Source organism: Aulonocara sp. 'chitande type north' Nkhata Bay, linkage group LG12, assembly GCF_057382095.1.
Source record: "Aulonocara sp. 'chitande type north' Nkhata Bay isolate Kocher_YH1m ecotype deep benthic linkage group LG12, A_spYH_male_GT1.1, whole genome shotgun sequence".
Lineage (NCBI taxonomy): Eukaryota > Metazoa > Chordata > Actinopteri > Cichliformes > Cichlidae > Aulonocara > Aulonocara sp. 'chitande type north' Nkhata Bay.
The window spans coordinates 7,731,520-7,759,243 of NC_141355.1; the positions used below are offsets into that span (position 1 = coordinate 7,731,520).

Consider the following 27,724-nt stretch of genomic DNA (forward strand, 5'->3'; position numbering starts at 1 on the left):
ACCCAATCTTCACGGCTTACATAAAACAAACCCCCCGGTATGTCGGCCTCTCATTTCCTGGTTATGTTCCGGTTTTTTTCCGGCTCTCCTTAGCTGACGCGGTCGTCCAATGATATGAGTCCACATGCAGCGCAGGGAAGAGGGGCAGCAGTGAGGCGCTTTGATAAAACCAGACTGTCGGCAGCGCGTGAAGCCACTGAGAGCTGCGCCACGGTGAGGCAGGGTACGGCACGGGAGCACAGAGGAGGACTGGACCGGGTGAATGCAGTCCTCGGCACGGGACGCTGCTGCAGACACTTTCCCACTATTTTCGGACATAACGGGAGGCGCACAGTAACCACGCGGGGAAGAGGAATTTGGCTACAAAATTTCTGTCGTGAAGGAAATCTTAAGAGGGGCCGAGAAGAGAAAGGGACACGTTACACCTCTGTCAGTAGCTGCCGATAGCTATCCGAGCTGACAAAGTCCTCGTTGCTCTAAAAGTCCTCACAGGGTAGGGAGCCACAAGGTATCCTCCACCGGTGTTCTCGGGTACAGCTGAGTGAGAAGGAGCCGTCTATCCGCCATGGAGAACGCTCACACGAAGAGTGTGGAAGAAGTTTACAGTTATTTCAGCGTCAATGAAAGCACAGGACTTTCCCTGGACGAGGTGAAACGACAGCGGGAGAAATGGGGCCTAAACGGTACGACAGCTTAAAACCGCAAAGCGACGGAAAAACAAAAACGCTGCGGCTGCGAACGAGACACGGCGTGAAAGTGTCATGTCACGGTGGCGTGGGCAGCGCGAGCTCAGTTTTTGATATGCGGGGTAAAAGTCGCCAGCATCATCATCAGACCGTATGGTGATTTGGCTGACGTCACCTCGAGGGTTTCCCGTGTTTTACACAGTAACGAGTTAATCATTACTCAGAGGCCGTAGCTGTGCACGGTAACAGTGCGTGAGCCGCCTGTGATCGCGGCCACACTGCTGACAGCAGCGGGGAAATGTGGCGCGGTAGTTTCACACGGTAACCCTGTTGAATGTTCCTCAGCAAACTGTAATACATGTGCACTGGACACTGAGCAGTGGGTACAGGCTTACTGGACCAACACTGCCAAAGTTAATCTCTCTTGTCCCAGGCTTAAACAGCTGTTTTATATTAATATCATCTGGGAGGCCATGGACGGTATTCCCTCCTTCTAGCTCACTTTGACCTTTGCACTGATTGGATTTTTATTTAAATATTTATTCCTGCTGTGTAATAAAGCATCACTGATGTAAATTATGTACCCTTGTTGGCGCTAGAAATGTGAACATATGGTCTTGCATATAAAAGTATTAAATAGTTGCAGTGTGATTTCTTTCATGGGTTTAACAGTCAAACAGAGGCGTGCATACAGAAATTCCCCTCTTTTTCACTGTTTATGACTGAATAATCACTGAGCAAAAGTCTCACATGAAACTGAGAATAAGCTGGTGGCTTTGACACCTAAATGTGCCTGAGATTTAGAGCTATGAAAGTAGCGCTCACAAACATGCAGAGTTGCTGTTTCTCAAGTGGGAAACTTTTTGTTGTTGTTGTTGTGTTCATATATTACTTATATATATTTATTTATTTTTTCGTCTTTGCCTGCTTCCTGTATGATCCCCGGATTGACAACCGCATACCCACACACAGAGTTACCAGCGGAGGAAGGTAATCACTGCTGTCACTCACACCACTCCCATCATTTTTATGCTGGCAAGTTTCTGCGATTGGCTTGTTTTTCACTAACTCCCTCCTCTCTCTCTCCCTCTCTTTGCAGGGAAATCTTTATGGGAGCTCGTCCTCGAACAGTTTGAAGATTTGCTCGTTCGAATTCTTCTGCTGGCTGCATGCATATCTTTTGTAAGTATATGCTAGAGCGTTTGTTTTAATGTACCACACAGACTTGCTTTCAGTCATCTCATCCCAAGCTCAGTGAGTTGAAACTGAATTGCGGGCTTCTTCTCGAAATTCAGCTGAGCTTCTTAGTTTTATTCTCAACGTTAACTCCCCTGTGCTGTCACCCCCTGCGTGTCCGCGTGATGATGTGCTAATCTTAAAGTCAGAAGAAACCTTTTCACATCCCTCAAATAGCTTCCTCTTTCCACCTCTGTCTGAAAGTGTTTACATGAAGCCAAAGCCGCAGATGGGATTATTATAAAGCCCGGTGTCATAAATGGCAGCACATTATTTATTCAGCGCATAGTGCTGAAGTGTGAACGTCTTCAGTTTGTATAACGTGCCTATGGTTACACTCACATATGGGAGCTAAACAGCTGAGAAGGCTAGCAGCCCGTCTGAGGAATGGTGACAACAGCAGTAGCAGCATTGAGTTGCTATCACCATGTGCCAAGTAAGACATTTGAGTCGCCAAGCGTGACTGCTGTGTAATAACTTGCACTCGGTCTCGTCCGGGCCGCAGGCATCCAATGCTACATGGATATATGTTTGATGGCTTACACTTACATAACAGCGTCACTGCCATGTGTCTGAGCCAATTTATAAGCTAAATGAAGTGAACATTTCCACATGGTATAAACTATAGATCCACCATGCAGCTTGCAGCCTATGAAATGTACCTGTCAGCTGCAGGGAAGAGACTTTTTAAAACAATCTTTTATGTCAAAGGTGGAATCATGGTTACCTTGCACATCTCTTCTTGTCTCTTAAGTTCTTCTACTGTGTTTAGATAAAATGTAACAAGTAAATGAGAACATGTTCTCTGATCTGCTCCCAAAAGCTAAATTGAGTAAAATAAAAATAAAAGCATTTTATTTTGCTACATTTTGCTGTCAGATATGGTCGTGCTTTTTTCTTCTTCTTTTTTTTTTTTTAAAGCAGTCTTTAGCACTGCAAAGATTCATCCTTGCTATTTAATTCTATAAATGACTGCTAACTTAACAGATGGCTGAAGAAGACTTTGATAACTGAGGCTGCCTGTGTGTGTGAGAGAGAGAGAGCTGGTAAGAGTGGCAGGGCTCGCAAAATCGCTAGCCCGACGTCCCGGGGCTAGCGATTTTTCCAGTCGGGCTACCAAAATCTATCTCAGCCCTGCCCGTCGGGCTATCATAGGAAGGAAAAAATATATGTCAATGCTTTTGCATTCTTTCGGAAATGTAGCTGGGTAATTATGTCATTGGCATCGGTGAGCCACTGTCAATATGTGACATATTGAAATCGCGTTTGAATTTGCGCTTGTTTTTTGCTTTCACTTTGCAAATGTCCAGGTGCCTTCTTTTGGCGCACCAAGTCACTCGGGTCAGAACATGGGGTGCCACCATCATCCCACTTCTGACACCAATGTGGCGAGCTCAGACAACGAGGAGACGGAGGTGTCGTTTGGTCTTGCTTCCCGTGAGCTAGCCAGGGAGCACAGCCGTTTATTGACATCTGCAGAAGAACACTGCCGCTAGCTAACTGCTCAGCGCGGCAACCGCACAGCAACAGCAACAACAACAACAACAACAACACACAGGGCGCCCTCTGACCCCGGAAGGACACACCGTCGCAGCGAGAGGGCGTCACCCGTCACTATGGCAACATAAACAAAACATAACTGTACAAACAGAACCCCGAACAGCCCTGGCCCGCTACAATATGCTGCTGAGAATATAGCCCAGAAGAAGCGTATAGTATAGCTTTTATTTTGGAAAGAGCCATTTCTCTGTAATAAACTCTCTTTTCCAAAGATGAGTGTTTCCTCAATCAGATACAGGTGTTACCGCGCCAGATCCGCGGCCCCGAACCGTAGTAAGGAAACCTCTGGCAGTTACTTGAAGGTTCCGTAACTGACTCGTAGCCGGCAACAGCTTACTATACAGGTCAACTCCGCTAGCAAAAAGATAGAAGGAGGCATAGGAAACTGCTTCACCGAACTTTATTTCTTCTCTAAGGCACGAACACCGCGTACAGTGGCTGAAACAGTTTACTCACAGCGAGCATCGCCGACACAACTCTGGCTGTCGAGGGAGTTATTATATTCCTTTTATTTATTTTCTTTTCGTCTCTTCTGTAGCTAACCGTTACTTTTTCCCCTTCTCCGCTCTCTCTCTTCACACATACATCAGGCAGTCCCGCTACACACATCCCGAATACATTTCCCATCAGGCTTCATCCTTAAAGGGCCATACCTGTAACACAGGGCTCGCAAAATCGCTAGCCCGACGTCCCGGGGCTAGCGATTTTTCCAGTCGGGCTACCAAAATCTATCTCAGCCCTGCCCGTCGGGCTATCATAGGAAGGAAAAAATATATGTCAATGCTTTTGCATTCTTTCGGAAATGTAGCTGGGTAATTATGTCATTGGCATCGGTGAGCCACTGTCAATATGTGACATATTGAAATCGCGTTTGAATTTGCGCTTGTTTTTTGCTTTCACTTTGCAAATGTCCAGGTGCCTTCTTTTGGCGCACCAAGTCACTCGGGTCAGAACATGGGGTGCCACCATCATCCCACTTCTGACACCAATGTGGCGAGCTCAGACAACGAGGAGACGGAGGTGTCGTTTGGTCTTGCTTCCCGTGAGCTAGCCAGGGAGCACAGCCGTTTATTGACATCTGCAGAAGAACACTGCAGCTAGCTAACTGCTCAGCGCGGCAACCACACAGCAACAACAACAACACACAGGGCGCCCTCTGACCCCGGAAGGACACACCGTCGCAGCGAGAGGGCGTCACCCGTCACTATGGCAACATAAACAAAACATAACTGTACAAACAGAACCCCGAACAGCCCTGACCCGCTACAATATGCTGCTGAGAATATAGCCCAGAAGAAGCGTATAGTATAGCTTTTATTTTGGAAAGAGCCATTTCTCTGTAATAAACTCTCTTTTCCAAAGATGAGTGATTCCTCAATCAGATACGCAAACGCGCGTTGCAACTTCTTATCTGGTGCGAGTCTTTTATTTTGACAGCGAATGCGCACATGCGGACCACTTATGTGCACCCGTGTAAATAACATAATGTTCTGCCGGGTGTGTTGTTGGTTTTCTCTCGATTTCTGAGTCGACAAGCGCCTTTGTTACTGGGACCAGTCATTTTAAGAAAGGCCCCCATTAGAACCCATGAGAAATGCAAGAAATGCATTATTGCTCAGTCTGCAATATCTTTCCCAGAACAAACACCAATTGCAAATAACATACTAAAAATAAACCTGAAAAATCTGTTTAGAACAGCGTACTATGTTGCAAAGAGTGAACTACCACTGGCAAAATTTAGCAGTCTTTGCAAACTTCAAAAAGCAAATGGCCTAGATCTTGGTTCCACTTGCCTCTTACCCGTGACTTCAGCGGAAATTTCAAATTCAGGATCTGACACAGACTGATTCATGTCCTACACAGTTCTTACAAGTTCATAGAAATTTCTGTTCAATTAGAACCAAGTATTTGAGTTGATGATTGTAATTTTAATACAATGTTGTAATTTGTTTTTCAACAATTTTTTGATTAATGTTTTGTTTCCTTTACAATATTATACTTTAATGTATAATATTGTAAAGGAAACAAAACAGGAAACAAAACATCAATCAAAAAAATTGCTCTCTTTTTTATTTGGGCTACTTACATTTATTTTTGGCTACCAAAAACTGAAGAGTCCCTGCCCGAAGGGCTACCAGGGATTTTGAAATTTTGAGAGCCCTGAGTGGTGTCAGGTGATACAGAGGTGTCAGTCGCTGCTGTCTGACAGTGGAGCAGAGCACCACTCGAGACCAAATTTGGTTCCTCATCCCTCAGTGGGAGGGCTCTCTATCAGACAGAAGTGCACACCAGCGTCGGTGTAAATTTAATGTGTATATAACCATCAAACCTCTTAGAAAACTAAAAACCATATCCAGAAGAATGTGCTTGGATGAGTGATTCACATTCGCCTGCTGCATGTTTAGCTGCTCTTTATGCAAATATCTAATCAGCCAATTACATGGCAGCAATGTCAGAGGGGCTGGTCTGAGTATTTCAGAGTGTATTATTTTAGTTATTATTATTTTTAATTAAAAGTGTGTATGGATTTTAGATGGATGGATTTAATGTTTGAAGAGGTTACTCTGGTTTCTAACACACCACAGTTAACATTTGTTTGCTATTTTCTTAGTAATCAATTCATCGACAAGCAGATTGCCATTATATTAAAATGAAGAGGGTAGCTGGTTAGAATAGTATCTTTACATGTATTGTATGCCATGACATACAATAGCGCATTATAAGCACTTCTGTGTTGAGATGAGCTATTAAAGCATTATGCTTGCCTTTTTGAATTATGCCATTCAAAGGTCTTTGGCATCCACTGCAGTCAGACACTTGGGTCTTACTGAGGTTGATTGCTTTATACATTATGGCAGATTAACTAATTGCTTGCGACAGACAGGGTAATTTAAAGACCGTTTTCTCAGGAACAGCAAGCCAAATGAGACTCCGGGTCAATATACTGTAATTCTTTTCCTGGCAGTTTTGAGTGTGTGCGTGTAACAATGTTGAGACTGGTCCTTTGGTGTTCGTGATGTGAATTAAGTAAAATTGACAGGCTTAAAAAGTGTTAACTTAATGGAGGTCTGACCGTGTTAACCCCACAGCTTTCTCCACAGCCACCTGTTTGCATTATTGAATGAATTACTCATGAAGTAGCCTCTGTCCATATACAGCTTAGCCAAGCTTTATAGCTTTCAGAGCAACAGTAAAAACCAGTAATTACAATGTATGTATGTTTATATACCACTGTGCATATGAGTATATAACCAGCTGCTCACAATGAATAGAATAAATCCATTTCTAATGTTTCTAACCTAACTAGGAATTTTAAAGGTCTGCTGTTTACAACAAAACTCTGAACATTGTTATTCCATTTTAAATTGAGGACAAGAATGTGTTGTATTCAGGGATGATATGACATGTATGGATTTTAGCCGTGTGATGGGATATTATTTTCTCCCAGATATTGTATAAAAATATGCTGCTGATGATCCTAAATTATTAATAATCTCAGAGTTTAATGTGAAGATTCTGGCAGATGGCTAAATCCTCACATAAAATCAACACGGCAGTATTAAAAAGGGATCTCTTTTTGAAAGAAATAACCAGTCAAGTTTTATCAGAGATGTGAGCTTTAGTTTTTTTTCTTCCATGCAAAAACCGTGGTTAGTTCTTTCTGGATTTTGTCCCCTTTTTGTGAAGCCACAGTGGTAACAGTCGTACTCAGAGACACTTGACTTCTCTTGGATGAGAGCAGAGTTTTGTTTTTGTTTTCCCCGAAAAACTGACACAAAAGCTCACTTCAACTCAAGATTGTATTTGGTCTAAGGTGACCTTACAAAACACATTTCTGGTCATAGGATGATGATGATGTAAGGTTGATTCTGGACAGATGGAGCTGTGCTATATGCAAGCACGAGGCAGGGAGCTCTCTTTTCTGTGAAATGTCTAATAAATACTGATGGTTTATTTGACTTCTTTCAGGTCCTGGCCTGGTTTGAGGAGGGAGAGGAAACTATCACCGCATTTGTGGAGCCTTTTGTAATTCTACTCATTCTTATAGCAAACGCTATCGTCGGCGTGTGGCAGGTGAGAGCATAGCGAATCACGGCTTTGCATTTTTATTCGTACTTAATTCTGTTTTTGGACAGTTTGAGCACTATGTCTGAATATCATCAGGGTTTAGTGCATTTCTGTTGAAAAAAAATCTAATTTCATGAATATGAATGTGGTATTTTTAGCATTTCAAAGCAATGTGTTAAACTACAGTTATATTAGTATTGAAGGCGTGTCAGTGTGAGGGAAAAAATCCTAATAAAGCCGAGCTAAATCAGATGCCACCAATGTGACAGACTTCAAATAAATATCCCTTATCAGTTTACTAATAACCCCTATCAGTTTGATCCTGCGTCCAGTGCAGTGTAATCCAGTGCAACATGATCTGATCATCCAAAATGAAAAAACAAGCTCAAACTGGGTTCCCGATCTCCTTCAGAGGCTCGAGTACTGAAATCTACGTAACAGTACTGCATGTTTAATTAAACATTCCTTGTATCTGCGTTACAGCCCCGCTGTGAGTTAGAGGTTTTACCATTAAACTTCACAGGCAATGCAGAAAAACACTGCACTGAAAGTTATTTTTGTCTCAAAGAAGACTTCCTATTCAAAAGGAACAGGCTGCCGGTTTTCATCAGCAGCCTTTCTCTAGTTATTTATTTATTTTCAAACTGTGTGGGTTTGAGTGATGTTTTTCTTGCTGGTGAAGAGTAAGATTGGAAAATGAGAAAATTTAATACACTTAACACCTAAATGTCCCCAAACACAACCCGAGGAGAGATGCACGCACATCCGGCGAGAACAGTCAGTGCCCCTCCAAAGGAAGCATCCAGCTTTCTGCAATCGTGATAGTTTGCTGTACAGCAACTCAGAAATATTTGCCCTGAATCTCATCTTCTTCTCACCAGGAGCGCAATGCTGAAGATGCCATTGAGGCGCTTAAAGAGTATGAACCTGAGATGGGGAAAGTGTACCGACAGGACAGGAAAACTGTGCAGAGGATCAAGGCCAGAGACATCGTGCCTGGTGACATAGTGGAGGTTGCTGGTAAGTTGACCTGCATCTGTAATGCTTTTATACGCGTTGTTTAGGAAAAAATTGATTTGGCTTTGACAGACCTCTCTCTCATAAAAGAAGCATCAGGGCATCACATGAACATGATAGAAATAAACCTTGAAATTCACAGAAAATTGGCAATTTAATGCCACAGTTTCACTCTGAAAGACTATTTTTCCTTATGGCTTTTTTTTTTAAATATCAGAGACATCTGGTGTTTTCATAAGATAGCACCTCGTCTGTGTTTGGCTCTGCTTCAGGTAATGGTCAGGTCATATGAGTCCAGGTATGGACATGTATTATTTAGCACATGCTCAGACCTCCCCCATCCCCAAGTGCCACTGCAGCAGCACGGTGACTCACCCTGTAAGGCTGATGTATTTTGAGATTTTCCTATTAACCCATTGTCTCAAAGGGCTGCGCACACATGCTGTTAAGGCCCACTTACTGTAACTGTGCGTGTGAGCTTGCAAAGCTTCTAAAGTGTCATCCCAACTCAACACTTTCCCACCCTGCAGTCAGCGCATTTCAGCAGCTGAAATCCTCAGGATGTAAGGCTTTGGTTTTAATAGTGCAGTTTCCCCTACGGCATACAAACGTATGTAATACTGCAGAGGGATGAACGGGAACGCGTGTACGGAGTAATGAGTCCTTCAAACGCTGTCCTGATACTCTGTTTGAACCTAAGCCCCTCAAGTGATGCTTAGCGTTTTGGTGCATCGTGTGGGTTTTATTTTTAGCTTTCATTATGGATTATAGAATGCTGTATTTATAGAGGCAGTGACAGTCGTGAAGATGACAGGTGTCAGCCTCTTCCCCTCCCCTCCTGCTCGGGGGGAACAGCAGGTGACGTGGGACAGTGTTCAGCGGGACTCCTGAGTGACCTTGACAAGGGCACAGAAAGTAGGAGTGATCTGCATTTTAACATCGCATATCCTTCTAGTTGGGATATGTTTCTATACTATATGTAAATTACTTTCTTGACAGTGCTAATCATGACATGTTAATTTAGGTTCATAAGAAGTTGAGTTCAATTTTTGGCTCCGGTTAAAACAGAAACTTGTGAGTCAGATGCTCTTGCATATTAGAGACCTAGTTATTTAAAAACTCTTGATGAAGGTAGCTGGAGGCTTTGCTGTCAGCAGCTTGAGCGCAACCCAGCAGGGAGACGACTTGGATGCTTTAACCCCCAGTCAGGAGTTGCTCATCAGCTCTACTTACTCGCTTGATCCTCCAACTATCCTTTACAATGGTTCCTGTCAGGCTCCCTTTTTTAATGAATAATATTTTCCTGAAGCTCCAAAGTGACCTTTGCCATGCAGAGGAGGATTGTGATGACGCAGATGCTGGCTGGGAGGCTGCTTAGCTGAGCTGCGATAGAGGACACAGAGATGAACCCTCTGTGGCTGCCTCAGCCGTGAGAAGAATAACCAGCAGCCAAACTGCACGGCTCTCTGTGAGGCTGCTGCCGCTGTGTGTTTAAACGCTGCCTCCTACTCGCTTATCAGCCTCACAGATGAACTCTTACTGAACATACAGTGGAGATTTAACATTCTGTTAAATGCATTTTTCAGACGTTTATCTAAAGTAGATTTTTGTAATGGTTTTATTAATCAGACATTTACTATAGCATAAATATGAAGCGGTTTTAAAATGAGCAAATGCTGACATCGCTCAACCTAACTAATCCCTAAAAAGTCACATTGTCAGATAACGTGAAGTCCACTGAACTGAAGTCCTTTGCATGTAGCTGTCAGTTTACTTGCTGCTCTGAACACTCAATTGAAACCTTTTTTCGGCTTTTTTCAGTGAGGTGAATATGTAAAGATATTTTTCATCCATCCATATTAAGATATGGAGAGCTCAGGTACGCAGCTCTAGCTGTAAGCACAGAAGCCCAATCCACCAGGCGTACAAAGCTTGTGTTTGTGAGGGGAGGGGGATCTTAAACAACTGGTTTCAGACAGGATGAGCTGAGAGTCTCAACCAAGCTCCAGTATGAGCTATATAAATAAATACATTTTGAATGTGAGTCATGCAAAGCTACTCTGAAAGAGTCCAAGAATAAAAAATATGGAGCTGGAAATGAGCGTAATAGCTGCCCCTTAAGGGTTTGCAGATTTGGATGTTTGCCTTTTCTCAGAGCGGCAGAGCTCAGTGTGTTTCTTCCCTGTTGCCTGTGAAATTGTGGAGTCTGGGCTTGTGGAGGGGAGTGCAGGGGGAGGATCTCTCATCTGCTCCTATTGTGCTAGAGAGAGATGACCTTATAGGGAAGTGCTTTGTGAATAACCAAACCGCCCTATCACGCTCAATGCACAGGGACCCTGCCCATCAGCACCGGCACCCTCCACTGAGATTCCAGACACCATGGATAGTATGTCGCATTTAATGTGGTCTGGCAATCGTCCGATGTCACTGAGGGACTGTCTTTTGGCAGAGGCTTCTGACTTTTCAGCAAGGCTGAGAGAAATGGTTTCATCCTGCCAGCCGGAGTAGCGGACTTCAAAAAACTCAACCCTCTGATGTAGTCCAGGAGGGTCACAGGGGTTTCATTCAAACTAAGCAGTGCACTGGTTGAGCTTGGGTTGATAGGAGTATGCATGGAAGTGTCTGAATAAATCACGTGTAACAAAGCTGCCTTAAGGTGCCTTGTTTACCTTGTTTACCTAAACCGCACTCACGGCTGGGAATCTGTTCGTGCAGTTCAAAATGCTTCATTGAAGACTGATGAGCCCTTTAAGATGGAGCAAACATAAATGCTAATAAAGAGAAATAAAATAATAATAATAATTAAAAACAGATAACAAAGCTGTAAGAAGTTTTAAAAATAGCATTACTGTAGAATAAATGAGGGGGAAATAATATAAACCACACAAATAAATGAACTAGACAAAGCAGGTTAAAAAGAATAATGTAGAATAACATTTTTTATTTGTAAAATAAATAGTAATTAAATGTATAATTTATTTAATTAATTAGTAAATAACATTTTAGTGTCTCAGTACTTCCACATGCTGAATTACTAACATAAAAATATGAGAAAAACACCTGGGAAATTAGCAGCAGCAGTCTTTGATGTAAGATGAAGCGATAGAAGCAGGCCTGTACATGTTATGCGCAGTATTTAAATTCGGGGAAGGCCGGGACCAGTGCACATTAAATACTGCAGAACTGGTTCAAGGTGGGATGAGATGTCAGACTTTAAGGAACCGCTTTGATGATGTCACCAATGAGCTTTTGTTTGCTCGTGTCACCTTTTATTGATTCAAGCTTTAAAGCCCATATACAAACTGTACTTTTCTTTTCTTTTTTTTTTTGTATACGTCTTGGCCTCTTTCGATGGCAGTGAGTTAAATGTCCACATCTTTGCATGTTTGAAGTAGGCTGTGGTAAATACTCATGTAAATTATTATTATTATGGTTGGATCTATTAGATCAGTACCTGATATGGCATTGTTCTCAGCTCCAATTTAAATTTGCAGTGCCAAACATATGGAATTCCTACCATCCTCTGCTTGGCTAATTTTGGCTGGAACTTTAGTGCTCCTGGTCCTGGGATAAGATTTGTTACTATGGCAAGAGAAACACTTGCATGCTATGAAGAGCTCCAGCCAGCTGCTGCTGCTTAAGATTCATACCAGACAAAGAGCAGCAGAGATCCCAGGGAGACAGTGTGGAGATGGTGCTTGCATAACCGGGGTCAAAACTTGACACGTGTTTTGCATCTGTGACAACACAGAAGCAGGAAGTTAGAAAAATGTCACTTCTTAGATTATATTCATATCTCTCTCACCAGGCAGCAGCTAACTAAACATCACTTACTCAGGTCTTGTTTGCTGATCAGGGAAAAAAACCCAACTGAATCTCACCCATTACTCTGGAAATGTGCTAGTGCAATGGCCAAAGGGCAAAGGAGACATTGGTACAACAAACTGTCCTTGCAAAAAGTAAACTTGCACAAATGAGACTGTTCGGTTAGGTTTCCCTGCTTTGGACTTCTTCCATTGTTGGTCCCAAATAGAGGAGCAAACTTTTAAACCCAATGAAAGGTTAGTGGCTTATCTGTTATAAACCATTTGCTAATACCGGATCAGTTTGCATAAATATGTAAATGCAGACGGTGAGGTAGTTAGTCAGAGATGTGCTGGAAAGCTGCATTAAGCTTTGCCTGCTGACTCTTCTGAAACAGCCCACTCTACATGACAGGAGCTCAGGCTTTTGTTCAGCTGCCATCAGCACATGTAGCCTCCTGGCCGGCCCCAAGGAAGCCTGGCCAGCATAACCACTCGCTGTCCCTGAACGCACAGCAGGTGCAAGTGCCAGTCAAAGCTGGTACTTTCAGTTCAGTCATTGCTTTGCCTGTTCTGTTTGTAAGGCACCTCTGGGAGTCATATTGGTGGCGATGTATCACCAGGTCTTAGCTTTCGCCACCGTTAAATTTGTAAACCGTTTGAGCCATTGGCAAGCCCTGAGGTGAAGACGTGGTCATGCCTCTGGAAATGCTTGGACTGCTACCAAGTAGGATGTTGACACAAAGGGACAGATGATATATACTCGCTTCACCAGAGCAGGCCTGCAGTGTAACACAGCCTCAAGACAGGTCCAGTGTGTCACGGCGTCACAGAGCACTGGTTACTTTGCATGAGAACATCAGTAGGAACCTTTGTTAGCAAGCTGGCCCTCTAGCTCCTGGTGTGTTGGCTCAGCACTCCTTAAGAAGTTTGTATTTCTTTGAAAGTAATGACGTGACACAGGAAGTGTTACACAGCCAGAAAGGATGCAAGTTTGAGTAAAAGTTAGGTATGGGCAATTCTTTAATTCAATTGTAATGAAATTATTTGACATCTATAATTGAAGTAAAGTGTTACAGCTGTGTAACTAGGACAGTGAATTCAGGGGGGCAGCCTTCAGCTCTTCCATATGTGAAGTGTTTTGCTCATTGATTTGTAGCTGACATTTGGTCGCTGGATGCTCCAGGCTCTGGTTGCATAGTTACCCATGTAATGAATTCCTTGCCCTCGTATAGCTGTCCCTGTTGGTAGTCGCTTCAATTCTTTAGCTCAAAGTTTAACTTCATGTTGCTAATGGTTATTTCTCCTGCCATTGCTACAAGTCGGTGAATTTCACTGACATTTCACGGTCTCTGGTTTGCACATTGTTCTGTGAAAGCTCCCCTTTGGTTTGTAATGTGAAATGTCTTTGAGCCTGTGTCAGGCCATTTGATTCAGGTGCGTGACCTTCTCATAAGCAAATCTTCCATTGCACGTCTGTTTCCACATTGAGATAGTTTAAAGATGCAGCTGAGCTCAACATTTGTCTTCTCAGAAATCCTTTCATTGTCTGCCTTAATTGGCCAGTGCCTGCTGACAGATGAGTGTTTCTGGCACTCTGATGAGTTGATGATCATCCAACTTTACATAGGGTCATGCTTCCCAGTGAGAAATCAACCTTCACAGAGCAGGGGGGCTGGAGTACACATAACTAGAGCAAGGGTCTGCATTGGATTAGACTGTATAGATGCACTCATAAAATATGTTTGCAGCTTCTATTCCAAACATCTATAAGAAACTCCAAGGTAATGCAGACGAGTTGCTCCTGTGTTCTGCATCTTGCCTGTCTCTTCCTGTGGCAATGATGAGAACATGTCTGCCATCGTAGGGCCACATTTAAACCAGATCAGCAGATTGGGAAACAAGTTGAAATTCTTTTTCCTTTTTTGGCTGCATGCGTCAGTGGTCCCATTGCTATTTTCCCCCCTCTCCTCCTCCAAGGCCAAGGCTGGTTTAGCCATACAATACCTGTCTCCCTCAGTCTGGATCTGGACACTGGTACATTTGATAAAAATCACTATTTGTTTTTGGGTGAGTTTCCACTTCAGCCTTGTTTAGATGTTTTGTTACATTCTTAGATATTTGGCAGCCTAGTGCCGTTTCCTGGATTCTAGCTATATTGTATTCAAGGAGTCTTTTGTAACAATGTGACACAATTTACATTTTTAACTAAGTAGGCCTGTATAAGTAGACTACACCCACAGAACTGTGCCATAGCCTGAGCCATTTCCCCAGTTTCCATTGCCTTTATGTAAGATTAGGAAGCTGAATTGGGTCACTGCAGTTCTGATGTACCCAAATTGGCCATTTCCTTTGAGACTAGCCTTTTATGGCTCACAAGTCCTTCATTTCCTTCTGTCTTTAGTTCTTCTTCTCTATCCTACACCAATGGCAGCACTCCTTTGCTGCTGTGAGGCATAACAACCACGCTATAGTGAGCTGTGGTTCATAAATTTAGTTTACTCTAAAGCAGAGTTACTGCCTGTAGAAAATAAACACCTTCTCATCTGTTAAATCTTCATTTGGCCAGTACACCCACCCACAAATGGTACTGTACAAGGACTGCATGGGTGGAGAGTTAAGAGTGCCCTTTCTCCTTTGTTGTTAGCTTTTGTTTTTTGATTGGATATATGATTGAAATCTTTCTCTCACGTGCTAAATCGTTTAGCTTTGAATGTATCCTGGAACTTGTTTGGAGGTAGGCTTTAGCGAAGTGACTGATTCACTGCCTAAGAATTTATGTCTGCCTTTGTCACGCCCTGAAGAAGACACAAGCCCCTGCACATCGATGCTCTTATCACAGGGAAACAGCATATTAACTGGCAGCAATCAAAACATGTACTGTTAGAGTAGGTTGAGCTGCAGTTACTCCAGACATGCTCACTAAAGTATGGGACAAGTTTGAGTATTGCATAGATGTTTGCAGTGTTTTGTAGGTGAAAGTTCATATTTAGCCATATATGTTAAAATTTACCACAAGCTTCTATGTCCGTTACTTAATAAGATGTAGCCTTTTGAAATCGGATGATTCTTTTTAATAAACCTTTTACTGCTGAGCCATGCTGATGATAGATGTGCAATACTAGGTTTTACATTATCTTCCTGAAATAGGCAAGAACTTCACTGAAAAAGACCTTTTCTTAATTGCAGCTTCAGTGGTGTCTTCACTGATGCACAAGTCATCCATGCTTTGCGCACTAATTCACCCATCCCTGTCACAGATGTTGACTTTAACTTGTATGCTCCACTCTTCTTGCATTTAATGTCCATAGTTTGTGGAACTCATTTAATATTTGGTTTAATCAGATCAGAGGAAAGTTTTGAACTTTGCTCCAGTCCATCTTAAATTAGCTCAGGCCCAGACAAGGTGGCAGCATTTCTGAATCTGGTTTACATTACATGTAATGAGTTTTAACTGGGATTTGTGGATGCAGCAACAAACTGGGTTCACTAACATGGCCTGAGGCCATGAAGTTATTGCCTCTAGAGAGAAGTGTCTGTTTCCAATGTAGCTCCTCATAATTGCCCAAAGATAACTACTGCTGTCAGTTTTGTTCCTTATATGCATAGATTGCAATGTATTTTCTCTAAATCTTTTAATATAATTAATCAACTTTAGATGATTTGTAACAATTTTCAGTAGCATTATCTTTGGTTTGATATTTGTATTTGTTCTCCTCATATTTATTTGTATGGGTTTTTCCTCTCTCTCTAATTATGGATCTGCTTTTTGTAGTTGGAGACAAGGTGCCCGCTGACATCCGCATCTGTTCAATCAAATCCACGACCCTCAGGGTAGACCAGTCCATCCTGACTGGTAAGATATTTTTGCTGATGGCAGACATCAAAGTTGACATTTTTTAATTATTTGAATGCTAATCCTTGTTAAGTAATGGATAGATAGACTAAAGCTTACCTAATGACAAATGTTATTTTATTCTCTTAGAATAACTGCCCTATGAGATTGTTAATTCATTTTTTTAAGCTAAAACACAAGTATCACCACAAAGCCTTTTAAAGTAAGTTAAACCGAGGTCAGTTTGTCTGAATAAATGGTCAAAAAACAAAAACAAAATTCAACTTGGTCGCTTTGAGTAACTGATGAACAGAATGAGCCCAGAGGTCTGCTGTGACGCTCTTCCCACTTAACACCTTTTTCCTCTGAGACATTCATGTGAATCATCACTGAAAGATGAATAACCAGCACTGCAGATTTGCCTGTGGAGACGACTGGCTGAGCGTTCTTCCTTAAATCATCTACAGAAGAATGCAAGCCGGTTTAACCCTCCTCTGTCCTCGTAGGTGAATCTGTCTCTGTCATCAAACACACCGACCCCGTGCCTGACCCTCGCGCCGTCAATCAAGACAAGAAGAACATGCTCTTCTCTGTAAGCCCGAGTCTGCATGAGTTATCACACACATCCTGCTGATTCCTATTACTTCTTATGTGTTTAGCTTCTGTACACTTCCTGGAAAAACAAGTTTCTGTTATTTGAGGATGTGCGCGATGATATCAGTTGCACTTGAGCCAACACGTATGTGACATGTTCTTTCAGGGTACCAACATTGCTGCAGGGAAGGCTGTGGGTGTGGTTGTTGCCTCTGGCGTTAACACAGAAATTGGTAAGATCCGTGACGAGATGGCAGCCACAGAGCAGGAGAAGACGCCCTTGCAGCAGAAGTTGGATGAATTCGGCGAACAGCTATCCAAGGTCATTTCCATTATCTGCATCGCCGTGTGGATCATCAACATCGGACACTTCAATGACCCCGTCCACGGAGGCTCCTGGATCCGTGGAGCTGTCTACTATTTCAAGATCGCTGTGGCGCTGGCTGTGGCTGCCATCCCTGAAGGTCTTCCCGCTGTCATCACCACCTGCCTGGCCCTGGGCACTCGCCGCATGGCCAAAAAGAACGCCATCGTCCGCAGCCTGCCCTCTGTGGAGACTCTGGGCTGCACCTCTGTCATCTGCTCTGACAAAACAGGAACCTTGACAACCAACCAGATGTCTGTTTGCAGAGTGAGTTTATCTCTCTCCCTCACACACACACAGAAACAGTGTTTTTGCATTACTGAGCAGGTTGGTCGTCAGTCCTTTGTCGTATTTGTTGTCCCTACTTTATGTTTGGATAAGGTGACAGCAGTTTCTTCCATTTATCTATAAAATGCTAATGCTCTCTGTAAGCAGAGAAATGGTAGTTTCTGGTTATTGAGCGAGAAGGCAGCTCGCTTTCACTGCTCTAATCTGCATCGAGGAGTTAGATGACTTACACTACTGCTGTTGCATAACTGACCTTGCGTCACCAAGCTGCAAAGCAGTGAGCTTGTAGTTTCTTTTTCTTCTCTTCCTCTCTCTCTCTCTCTGTGAGTGGCACCTCTGTGCTACTTGGCCCCACATAAAAAGTACATTTCAGCATTTATTAAAGTTTAATCCCCTTTAGTTGTCTGTTCACTGCTGTCTCAGAACTTTGGCACAGCCTGAATAAGGGTGGCATTCATTTACAGTTACTGTCAGTTGTTTCAGTCCCTGCACATTGAGTTGGCCGTGATTAAATAGCCTTGTGATTCTGCAGTTACTGTAGTGACTTATCGTAATTCACACAGAGTCGGGACATGCAAACAAAAGCCTTTAAAGAGGTGTGCTCACTGACTTTACACTCATGGTTACTAATAAAAAGCAACGTCTCATTCACTTGAATCGTTTATTACAGATATACATTTGCACCCAACATTGTACAATAAAATAATAACAACATAGCAAAAACACCATCTACATTCATGCAGCCTAAATGTAGTTTGTGATTGTACGTCCTTTTTATTAAATCCTTTTCTGACAGGCCACGATCATTCCTGAAAGTGTTCAACTGGTTACTGAAATAATTAATGGATTGCCTGTTTGCTCTAAATATACTGCAGCAGGGCAGTGCCAGGATTTTATGTCTGGCTAGTCGTTGCAGGAGGGCTTGCTGATTGTCCTCATCCATTTTCTGATATAAGCAGCCTCTGACTAGCCCTGTTTGTGTGTAAACTGTGTGGCTTTGTACATCTTTGTTTGTGAGTGAGCGAAATGATCAAAGCTTCCTGCGGGAGTAGGCCTGGCACTGCGGCGTCTTCCTTTTGGGCACAGCTTCTCTCTTTAGTCAGGCTCCCTGGCAGCTTCTTCTGTTTACTTATGGAGAGAAACTAAACAGCCTTTTCTCACATTAGGCAGCAGGCCACCCAGCCTGCCCCTCACAGAGACACACTCTAACGTTGCAGCCAATTTACTGTCATTTTTTTTCTGCTGCAACAGTTATTGTGTACTTTTAATATGAGCTGTAATAAAGAAACAAATCAAGTTTTTCCGACCACATCCCCCATTGCTTTCAGTCTGTGGATGAGTGTTCATGTTCTCCGCTGTGATTTTTCAGGTTCTGAGTGCTTTCATTGTTTTTTTTTTTGTTTTTTTTAAAGTTGTCTTCCCCAGTTGTTTCTGGTTTAGCCTTTTAGTTTTTCATAGGCTAACTTTGAAGAATATGAAGAAGTTTGCTTCCTCATTCAAAAGGTCACAAAAACTAATGTTTTTCTGTTAGTGTAAATTATATTTTTATATAATATACTAATTTGATTATTGCTTTTTTAACCTCTGAATATTTCTTGTATATGTAAAAATATCTTTCATCTTGTGTGACACAAAGGGAATCGTCCGCATTAAGAATCTCACTTTAGCTACAGCGTCTCCTTAACTCAAGAGGTCTTCAGCTTTGGTCCCCTCTCAGCACAAATGAATCAAAATAATCATGCCTCACGTCTTAACCTGCATTTGTAGATCAGATGTGGAGGAATGCATTGAAAAAGAAATCTCTGCAATGCATTTATTTTCATCACCTCAGTTTTTGTGCCAGTCCAGATAGAAGGCAGTGGTTGGGCTTCAATCTCCCTGAATCTTGAATCTGGGTATAATTTGTTTTAATTATCTTAAATTATTTTACTATCACAGCTCCTAGATATTTGACTGTTATTACCTTCCAATTCATCTTTTTTTCTCTCTCATTTTTTGCTCAGAAGATTCATTTAATGAAAGGATTTTGAGTCTCTGTTAGATTTCATTCACAACCTGAATACTTGCCAAAGTCTTCTAGGATAACAGACAAACAATAGCATCATCTGCAAAGAGCCTAATAATATAATCTTATTTTTTTCCTTTAATCTATTCGAGTTCACTTGGAGGTTTTGTGGTTTGACAATAAAGACTCTGGTATTTCAGTCAAACACTAACATGATCTGTGTGATGTCTTCTAATGTCCCATGGACTCTTCTCATTTCCAGATGTTCATTGTCAACAAAGCTGAAGGGGACAGCTGCTCTCTGTCAGAGTTCACCATCACAGGTTCTACCTACGCCCCCGAGGGTGAAGTGTGAGTACTTTTATAGCTTCTCCATAACTGGCAGATCCTTAAATACATGGTAACATGATGTTCTGTACTTGTCCTCAGGTACCAGGATGGTAAACTAGTGAAATCCTCCCACTATGATGCTTTGGTTGAATTGGCCACAATCTGTGCCCTGTGCAATGACTCCTCGCTGGACTTCAACGAGGTCTGCACCTTTCCTGCTGCTTATTTTATGTGTTTTAGTGCAGTTTTCAGTTCTGGGGGAAAACGATTACATATGACTGCCTGTTTTGCTGCTACCCTTCTGTACATTTGGATTTAAGTGAAATAATCTTTTTATGTTCGCTTATAGACTGTATATGAAAGATAGATGTAGCTTCCAGGGTTGAAAAATTAATAAAATTTTAATCTCAGCTGTGATTTTTAGCATCCCACAACTAAATGAGCACAACAGAGTGATACTGGTCATGTGTGCTACACCAACAGAGCGCAAACCAAAGTCTAGTGCTACACAAATCATTGCTTGATGACACCCGCATGAGCCAATCACAACTTTTCCGTTGATATTATTAATATACTACAAATAACAGACATTCAGAACAGTCATGATCATTTGCAATACTTCAGATTATGGGCAAATGATGTTTGGAAGAAATGCAAAAACACACTGCGAACTCCAGCATGATGAATTAATGAGGCAAACTAAAACAAAGCAATGGTTGCTAGCATGGATCGTCCAACTTCAGCTCATAAACGGGTCTGTACAGTGTATCCATCGAGCTCACAAAGGCACTGAAATCACCAAAGCAGTCGCACTCCATTTGGCACAGATGTGTGTAAGCTAAACACAGTGAGTAATTAAGGCTTGAGATCCATCATGCAGGTATCGTGAATGACGGAAAACACTATATTTTGCCAGGTGAATAAACACTTTATTCGTCTACAAAGATTAATGAGCAGGAATGTAGCACAATGTCACAGCTCCCCTTCACTCATCATCGAAACAACTACTGGTAGCCTTAACGATGGCTAAATCCTTCTTTGATGCACAGTCTTTGGGCAAATTTAAGATGTTTTAGAAAAGAAATGAGTGAAAGTTTGGATGTTTCAGGTGAAGGGGGTGTACGAGAAGGTCGGCGAGGCCACGGAGACCGCGCTGACCTGTCTGGTGGAGAAGATGAATGTCTTCGACACTGAAGTTCACAACCTGTCAAAGATTGACAGAGCCAATGCTTGCAACTCAGTGAGTGACATCAGCTCCCTCACTTGCATGCGCTGCACATTCCCACCGTTCGTGCTCAGCAGCTTTTTCTCACTCTCTGTCTCTTTGTCTGATCAGGTGATCAAACAGCTGATGAAGAAGGAGTTCACCCTGGAGTTCTCAAGAGACCGGAAGTCCATGTCTGTCTACTGCAGCCCAAACAAGTCCCGCTCTACCATGGGCAAAATGTTTGTGAAGGTATACCCAGTGTAATACGTGCAGATGTTCGATCTGCATTCGCTGCAGTCTTCTGCTGTGTTGTTAATGTTTTATGCCTCTCTTCTTCCTCACAGGGAGCCCCAGAGGGAGTCATCGAGAGATGCACTCATGTCAGAGTTGGCAACAGCAAAGTTCCCCTCAGCCAAGGCATCAAAGAAAAGATCATGTCTGTTATCCGTGAGTACGGGACAGGTCGCGACACCCTGAGGTGCTTGGCTCTGGCCACACGAGACAGCCCACCAAAAATGGAGGACATGATACTGTCTGACACTGCCAAATTCATCGAGTATGAGGTGGATATACATTTGCGTAATCTACTTGTAGCACATTCTTTCCAGGAGCAGACTTTCATTTGAATCTTTGTCTCTGTGTCCAGTCTGACCTGACGTTTGTCGGCTGTGTCGGCATGCTGGACCCTCCCAGACAGGAGGTAGCTGCTTCTATCACACTGTGCCGGCAGGCTGGCATCCGCGTCATCATGATCACCGGGGACAACAAGGGCACAGCTGTGGCTATCTGCCGCCGCATCGGCATCCTGACCGAGGAGGACAATACTGAGCACATGGCTTTCACTGGGCGGGAGTTTGATGAGCTCACACTCGATGCCCAGAGGGAGGCTGTGACTTGTGCGCGCTGCTTTGCGCGCGTCGAGCCTTCACATAAATCCAAGATCGTTGAGTTCCTGCAAGGATTCGATGAAATCACTGCTATGGTATGAAGTTTGTCGTACTGATCAAAACTGCCCATTTCTGCGTGAATGGTTCATTCTCTTGGCTTTGTAAGGGTCGTGTTGATTGGGTTGATTTGCTGTTGTTACTGAAGAAAAAGGCAACACTTGCTATAAAGAACATGTTTGTGTACAGACCGGTGACGGGGTGAACGATGCCCCTGCGCTGAAGAAGGCAGAGATCGGCATCGCTATGGGCTCTGGCACTGCCGTGGCCAAGTCAGCCTCTGAGATGGTCCTCGCTGATGACAACTTCTCTTCCATAGTGGCCGCCGTTGAAGAAGGCAGAGCTATTTACAATAACATGAAGCAGTTCATCAGATACCTTATCTCTTCCAACGTGGGTGAGGTCGTCTGGTGAGTCTTCTTCAGAGGAGATTAGAGCTCTTTATTGCTCAGTCTTCTGTTTTTTATGAAGCTGAGAAAAAAAGCTGTCGTTTTACAGCTTTACGTTCACACAGCAATGCTGTTGATAATATTAAGGTCATATTTGCTCCAGTTTATCATTAGCACTTTCTGACTGGAATAGTTTCTCCTGACAGCATCTTTCTCACTGCGGCTCTGGGGTTCCCTGAGGCCCTGATTCCTGTCCAGCTGCTCTGGGTCAACCTGGTGACAGACGGCCTCCCTGCCACCGCCCTTGGCTTCAACCCCCCAGATCTGGACATTATGGAGAAGCCTCCTCGCAATGCTAAGGAGCCCCTGATTTCTGGCTGGCTATTCTTCAGATATCTGGCTATTGGAGGTTGACTAAAATTGAGCAGGATTCGAGCTGTCTTGTTTTTTGTTTTGTTTTTTTCCTGCAGTACATCCAGTGAGTAATATGATGATTTTGCTGTCTTTGCTTCCAGGCTACGTAGGTGCTGCCACTGTGGGAGCTGCTGCGTGGTGGTTTACAATCTCTGATGATGGACCGCAGGTCACTCTGTACCAGCTGGTAAGTACGTCTGTCTGAGAGAACATCCTTCAGCTTCCCTCCGCTCTTTGCCTCCCCCTCACTCTCCCCTCTTCCTCCACACAGAGCCACTTCCTCCAGTGTGGCCCAGACAACCCAGAGTTTGATGGCTTGGACTGCCACGTGTTTGAGTCACCCTACCCGATGACCATGGCCCTGTCCGTGCTTGTCACCATTGAGATGTGCAATGCTCTGAACAGGTAAGGGTATTTTTAAAGAGTGGAGGAGTTCTCATGAAAGAACCATTTGCAATGACACGATGATAGACAGATTGTATAACCAGATCCACCATCTGTGCGCTCCCTCCTGTCCAGCCTGTCAGAGAACCAGTCCCTGCTGCGGATGCCTCCCTGGGAGAACATTTGGCTGCTAGGGGCCATCTGTCTCTCCATGTCTCTCCACTTCCTCATCCTCTATGTGGAACCTCTGCCTGTAAGTTTAAAAAATAAGAACAGTGTGTTCATGACTTGATGACATTGGCACAAGTCAAAGTGATCTGTCTGCTGCAGTTTTGGTCTTTATGTGGATTTTGATGCCATCTAGTGGCCATTTATTATTGTTTGTTAGGGGGAAAATGACCTTGAAAGGTGGAGCATGAGGGGGGGAAACAGATCCAAATAACTTTATTTGACCTCCTAGGACCTGGTGTCCACATATGGACATCACATTTTGGGTTGTCTAGACCACAACACTAACTTTTGCTCTACGAGGGCCTGATGTCCTCTTCTCTGAAACTACATTGGCTAAAAAGACAATTCTTTATTTTTACATTCATCAGGTCCCGATCAGCCCAAATGGCAAAGAGAAATTAAAAATGCATGCCATGAAAGAGTTTGGGTCTTAGGAGGTTAAAGTGGAAATTCACTCCCAGTTCAGGCTAACGTTACCGGCTGCATAGCTTTGAACATTAAAAATGTGGGATGGAGCAGGCGTGGATATGTGAGGCCAGTTTCTCTGTAACATTTAAAGTGAAAAATGATGAGCAACACAGAATCACAAGGCACCGCTGCCACAGGGGGATCTTTGGACATGGAGGGCTTTCCCTCCATAATCCTCTGAAGTGGACATCAGTGTGGTGAAGTACCATTTGTATCCAGGCCAAACTGATTAGAGCCTTTGGCTTCAGCTTCAGAATGGCCAAAGATGAAGCTCTCAGAGCTGAGGCAATGCGAGTGCAAGAGAGGGATATGACTGCTGGTTTGGAGGGAGAGAAAGAGAGCAGTCTGCTGGTACTTTACAGACTTTAAAAGCAAAGTGTTAAACAATGTGCCAACATTTAAAAATAAATAATTAGTAAATAACAGTGTAAACTCCTGCAAAAGATGAATATCCATTAGTATACTTTCCATAGTTAGAGCCACTTACAAGCGAGGGATGGGGTGTGGATGGCCCACCTGTGATTACTGGGTGTTGTCAGGATGGGCTTTGGAAGTTTAAGGATTATTTAAAACAGCAGATGCCAGATAGAGCCATTTTCATCTGAAATGTAAATTTGTGTTTTTTGGAAAGAAATATCAATACTACACCAGTACTGATGTATTTGATGACAGTACAGTACTCTCTGACTGCCCTACATTTTCAGATACTTCATAGAAATTATTGGGACCACCAACATAAAAAAACATAACTCTGTATATGTTAGACATTTTATCTGGTAGGGAATAAACACCCAGGTGATCTCTTCACCGCTGTTTCCCATCTTTGAGGCTGACCATCTCCTGTGTCCAGCTACACATTGAGTGTACTGACATAAGAGCCGTGTTGATCGATCGACTCTGAGCTCATCACAAAGCAGTGTATTTTTATAAAAGCTGAATAAACGTCACCACACACTTCTTACGGTCATGTAGAAAACATTGGTAGAGTTTTATGTGTTACCCATACGGTGATAATCCTCAAATCTTTATCTCGCTCTCTTTAAAAAGCAGCTGTAAGTTATTTGCTTATTCCCTCCCAGGTCATCTTCCAGATCACCCCTCTGGATATGACCCAGTGGTTGATGGTGCTGAAGATCTCGATGCCCGTCATTCTCCTGGACGAGCTGCTTAAGTTTATGGCCAGGAACTACTTGGAATTCGGTAAACAACTGGAGAAGCCGACAAGCAAAGGCTGCTCTCTGTCTGCATGCGCCGAGGGAATCTCCTGGCCCTTTGTGGCCATCTCCCTGCCCCTGGTGCTGTGGATCTACAGCACCGACACTAACGTGTCTGCCATCTTGTGGCCCTGACTGACTCCAGTACACTACCCTCCTTGTGCACCAGTGTGAAGTGGACATTAACGCACACATCTAACACAGTTACATTAACTCGGAACAAATTACAGCAACAGCATTTACACCTTCTCCAACCGCTGTCAGAACGCCTCTGTTAAGTACATTTAGACTTGCACATATTTTTGGGTGGCCGGTGCTCGAGTAATATTTTACCGACATGATTTATGTTCCATGTTACCATTGTGCTTTTCTCTGTTTTGACCCCCTTTGAGAATAGCTAGAGAAGCCCACTGCGTTGGAGCGACATGTTGAGCTGTACAGAGAGAATTTATTTACTATTCTGTAATAATTAATATTTTATAATTTGGGGAATGGAGATTTCTGAGGACTGCGTAGTTTAGTTCAATACTAATTTAGGGGCAAAGACTTTCAGCAGAATACATTTGCCCAAGCATGAATCACATTTTGCATCGTACTCATTCATTATTTTCTGCAGTAGGCAGAGCACAGCTACCTCAGTGCTGCTGATTTGACCATAATGACCCATTTGTCCAAGCTGTCATTTCATATGTGATCATTTGAAGTGTTGAGGTAAGCACCAGTAGAGTCAAAATCTTCACATGTATTTTAATGTGCATATATATATATAGAGAGAGAGATATATCGATATATCGATCTATATATAGATATATCTATCTATATCTAGATATAGATCTATATCTAGATCTATATCTAGATATAGATAGATATTTTTTGTGTTCCTCTGTTATTTGAGGGAAGAGGGGACAAAGACATGTTACCAGCTTGATTTTGAGTAAATTCTTGGTACAGCCTGTTGTTAAATTTATTTACTTGAAGAAAACACATTTGTCTGTGTTGTGTGTGTGTGTGTGTGTGGGGGGGGGGGGGTTGTTTTTGGGTTGTTGTTGTTTTTTTAGTTTTGTTTTTTTAAAGTTAAATCTATGAGATTCATTCTAAGGTTTCAGTCCTAATTTTGTGTGTTAACGACAGTAATCTTTATGTATGTAAAATGTGCACATACTGTACTTGAATATGTAAAAAGGCACCAAGAAGCTGTTAGTCTTGCAAACTGAGCACAACGTGGACGGTTTGATAGGCGCTCAGACCTCTGATTGGCTGCTGTCGGAGGCGTGTGTATATCTGTACATAGAACACGAAGTAGACTCTATACATTTCATTTCTTCCTGCATACATTCACACCCGTTTACTCAAGCGTAGCCTTTCTGCATGCGCGCTCCGATAGACCAGAGAGTGTTTTTTGTTTTTTAATTTGAAAAGCTAACTGTTGTTTCTTCCCACGCCTTCCCCCTATTTACCTGCAGAGTGAGTACACTTTGACGTGCATGCTAACTACTGCCGCGCTCTCGTCTGTATGGTGGTTGCACACACAGCTTGTCAGTCTGTCATTGCTCGTGTCGAAATGACAGCAATAACTGCTCCTTGTGTTTTATCATGTAAATACTTTAAATGGTACAAAAACAGGAGCTTATAATGTCACTAAGTGCCAGATGCACACTGAGCAGAAATGGGAACCTTGTGCATTTTTAAACGGGCTCAGTGTTACTGCTGGTGCCGCTTATTTTTGAATGTAGGCTTGCAGCATGTTTGGGCAACTGGCAGAGATGCTGGCATTTAAACGCCCCCACACCGTTACAGGACACGGTGTTGTATGTATTTCTTTTTTTGAACTGCATTTGTATGAATCTTCTGCCCTCCTTTATTGCATGGTCTTTATTACTCTGAAATTCATTGAAATGATCTGCTGCTCAGATGCTTTTTACCTTGTTTTGTGATTTCTCGTGTCCATTGATCTGTTTCTTCCTGTCTCCTCTTCTTTTCTTTTTTCCCTTTACAGCAAAGTCCAAGTAAGCCCATCTCTCCTGTAAATTCCTAGCAGAAACTTTGGTTTGGTTTTGTGTTGTGCATGTGTGTTTTTCAGCACATCTTACAAGAGCTGAATGCCAGTGAAGTGATGACAGGGGCTCAGAAAGTTCACACATCATTTTTACAGAATGCCCATAAATGAATGTCTGATAGAAACTAGCCAGTTCCGCCTCATCGGTCCTTCCATCCTCCTGCATGAAGAGCCTTAGATTGCCATACAGTCCTCATGCCTTCATTTTAGACTAAGAGCTTAGTACCTTGTACAGTCAGTTGTACATTATTCTATGGTGCATGTCTGCTCAGTCAGCCATCTGTTTTACCAGACAAATGTAATAGATTATGTATAAGTTCAAAAACACAGTTCATCTTTCCTAAGGAAATACTTTTATGAGATAATAGATTTTGCTTTTTGCTTTACACTGAGATGAGCAGATTTTTTTTGCCAAATCTGGGAAGGCAGGTGTGCAGCGATGCTGATGTTTTACCCTTTTAATGGCAGGCGGTCCCTCCACTGGCATTTTTTGCCAAACTGCTGTACTGTATTTTCAGAAATGATTGTACAACGTATCACATGGACTTTGGTTTCAGGTAAATAAAATTAAAACTGTCATACACTAAGAGTTTGTCGCTGAATTTTTACTGCTGTCCAGGACGACTGTAAC

At 42.8% G+C, this 27,724-nt stretch overlaps 1 protein-coding gene across 3 annotated transcripts; it reads left to right on the forward strand.

Moving 5' to 3' along the window:
* Positions 1 to 158: 158 nt before the first annotated feature.
* Positions 159 to 27,680, forward strand: atp2a2a (ATPase sarcoplasmic/endoplasmic reticulum Ca2+ transporting 2a). Of its 3 annotated transcripts, none has more exons than XR_015131749.1 (21): positions 159 to 683; positions 1,659 to 1,676; positions 1,786 to 1,868; positions 7,452 to 7,556; positions 8,432 to 8,570; positions 16,146 to 16,226; positions 16,712 to 16,797; positions 16,966 to 17,430; positions 19,719 to 19,807; positions 19,886 to 19,988; positions 20,895 to 21,026; positions 21,123 to 21,242; positions 21,338 to 21,556; positions 21,640 to 21,975; positions 22,127 to 22,347; positions 22,533 to 22,735; positions 22,842 to 22,927; positions 23,012 to 23,145; positions 23,260 to 23,377; positions 24,903 to 26,501; positions 27,034 to 27,680. XR_015131749.1 is itself a non-coding variant. In XM_086313412.1 (21 exons), exons 1-21 carry the CDS (start codon positions 566 to 568, stop codon positions 27,045 to 27,047), a joined length of 2,991 nt encoding a protein of 996 aa, XP_086169538.1. In that variant the 5' UTR covers positions 160 to 565; the 3' UTR covers positions 27,048 to 27,680. The 3 variants fall into 3 exon arrangements, 2 of the variants coding, with proteins under 2 accessions (XP_086169537.1, XP_086169538.1); XM_086313412.1 differs by having other exon boundaries at positions 160 to 683; positions 24,903 to 25,023; XM_086313411.1 differs by having other exon boundaries at positions 24,903 to 27,680.
* The last annotated feature ends 44 nt before the right edge of the window (positions 27,681 to 27,724 follow it).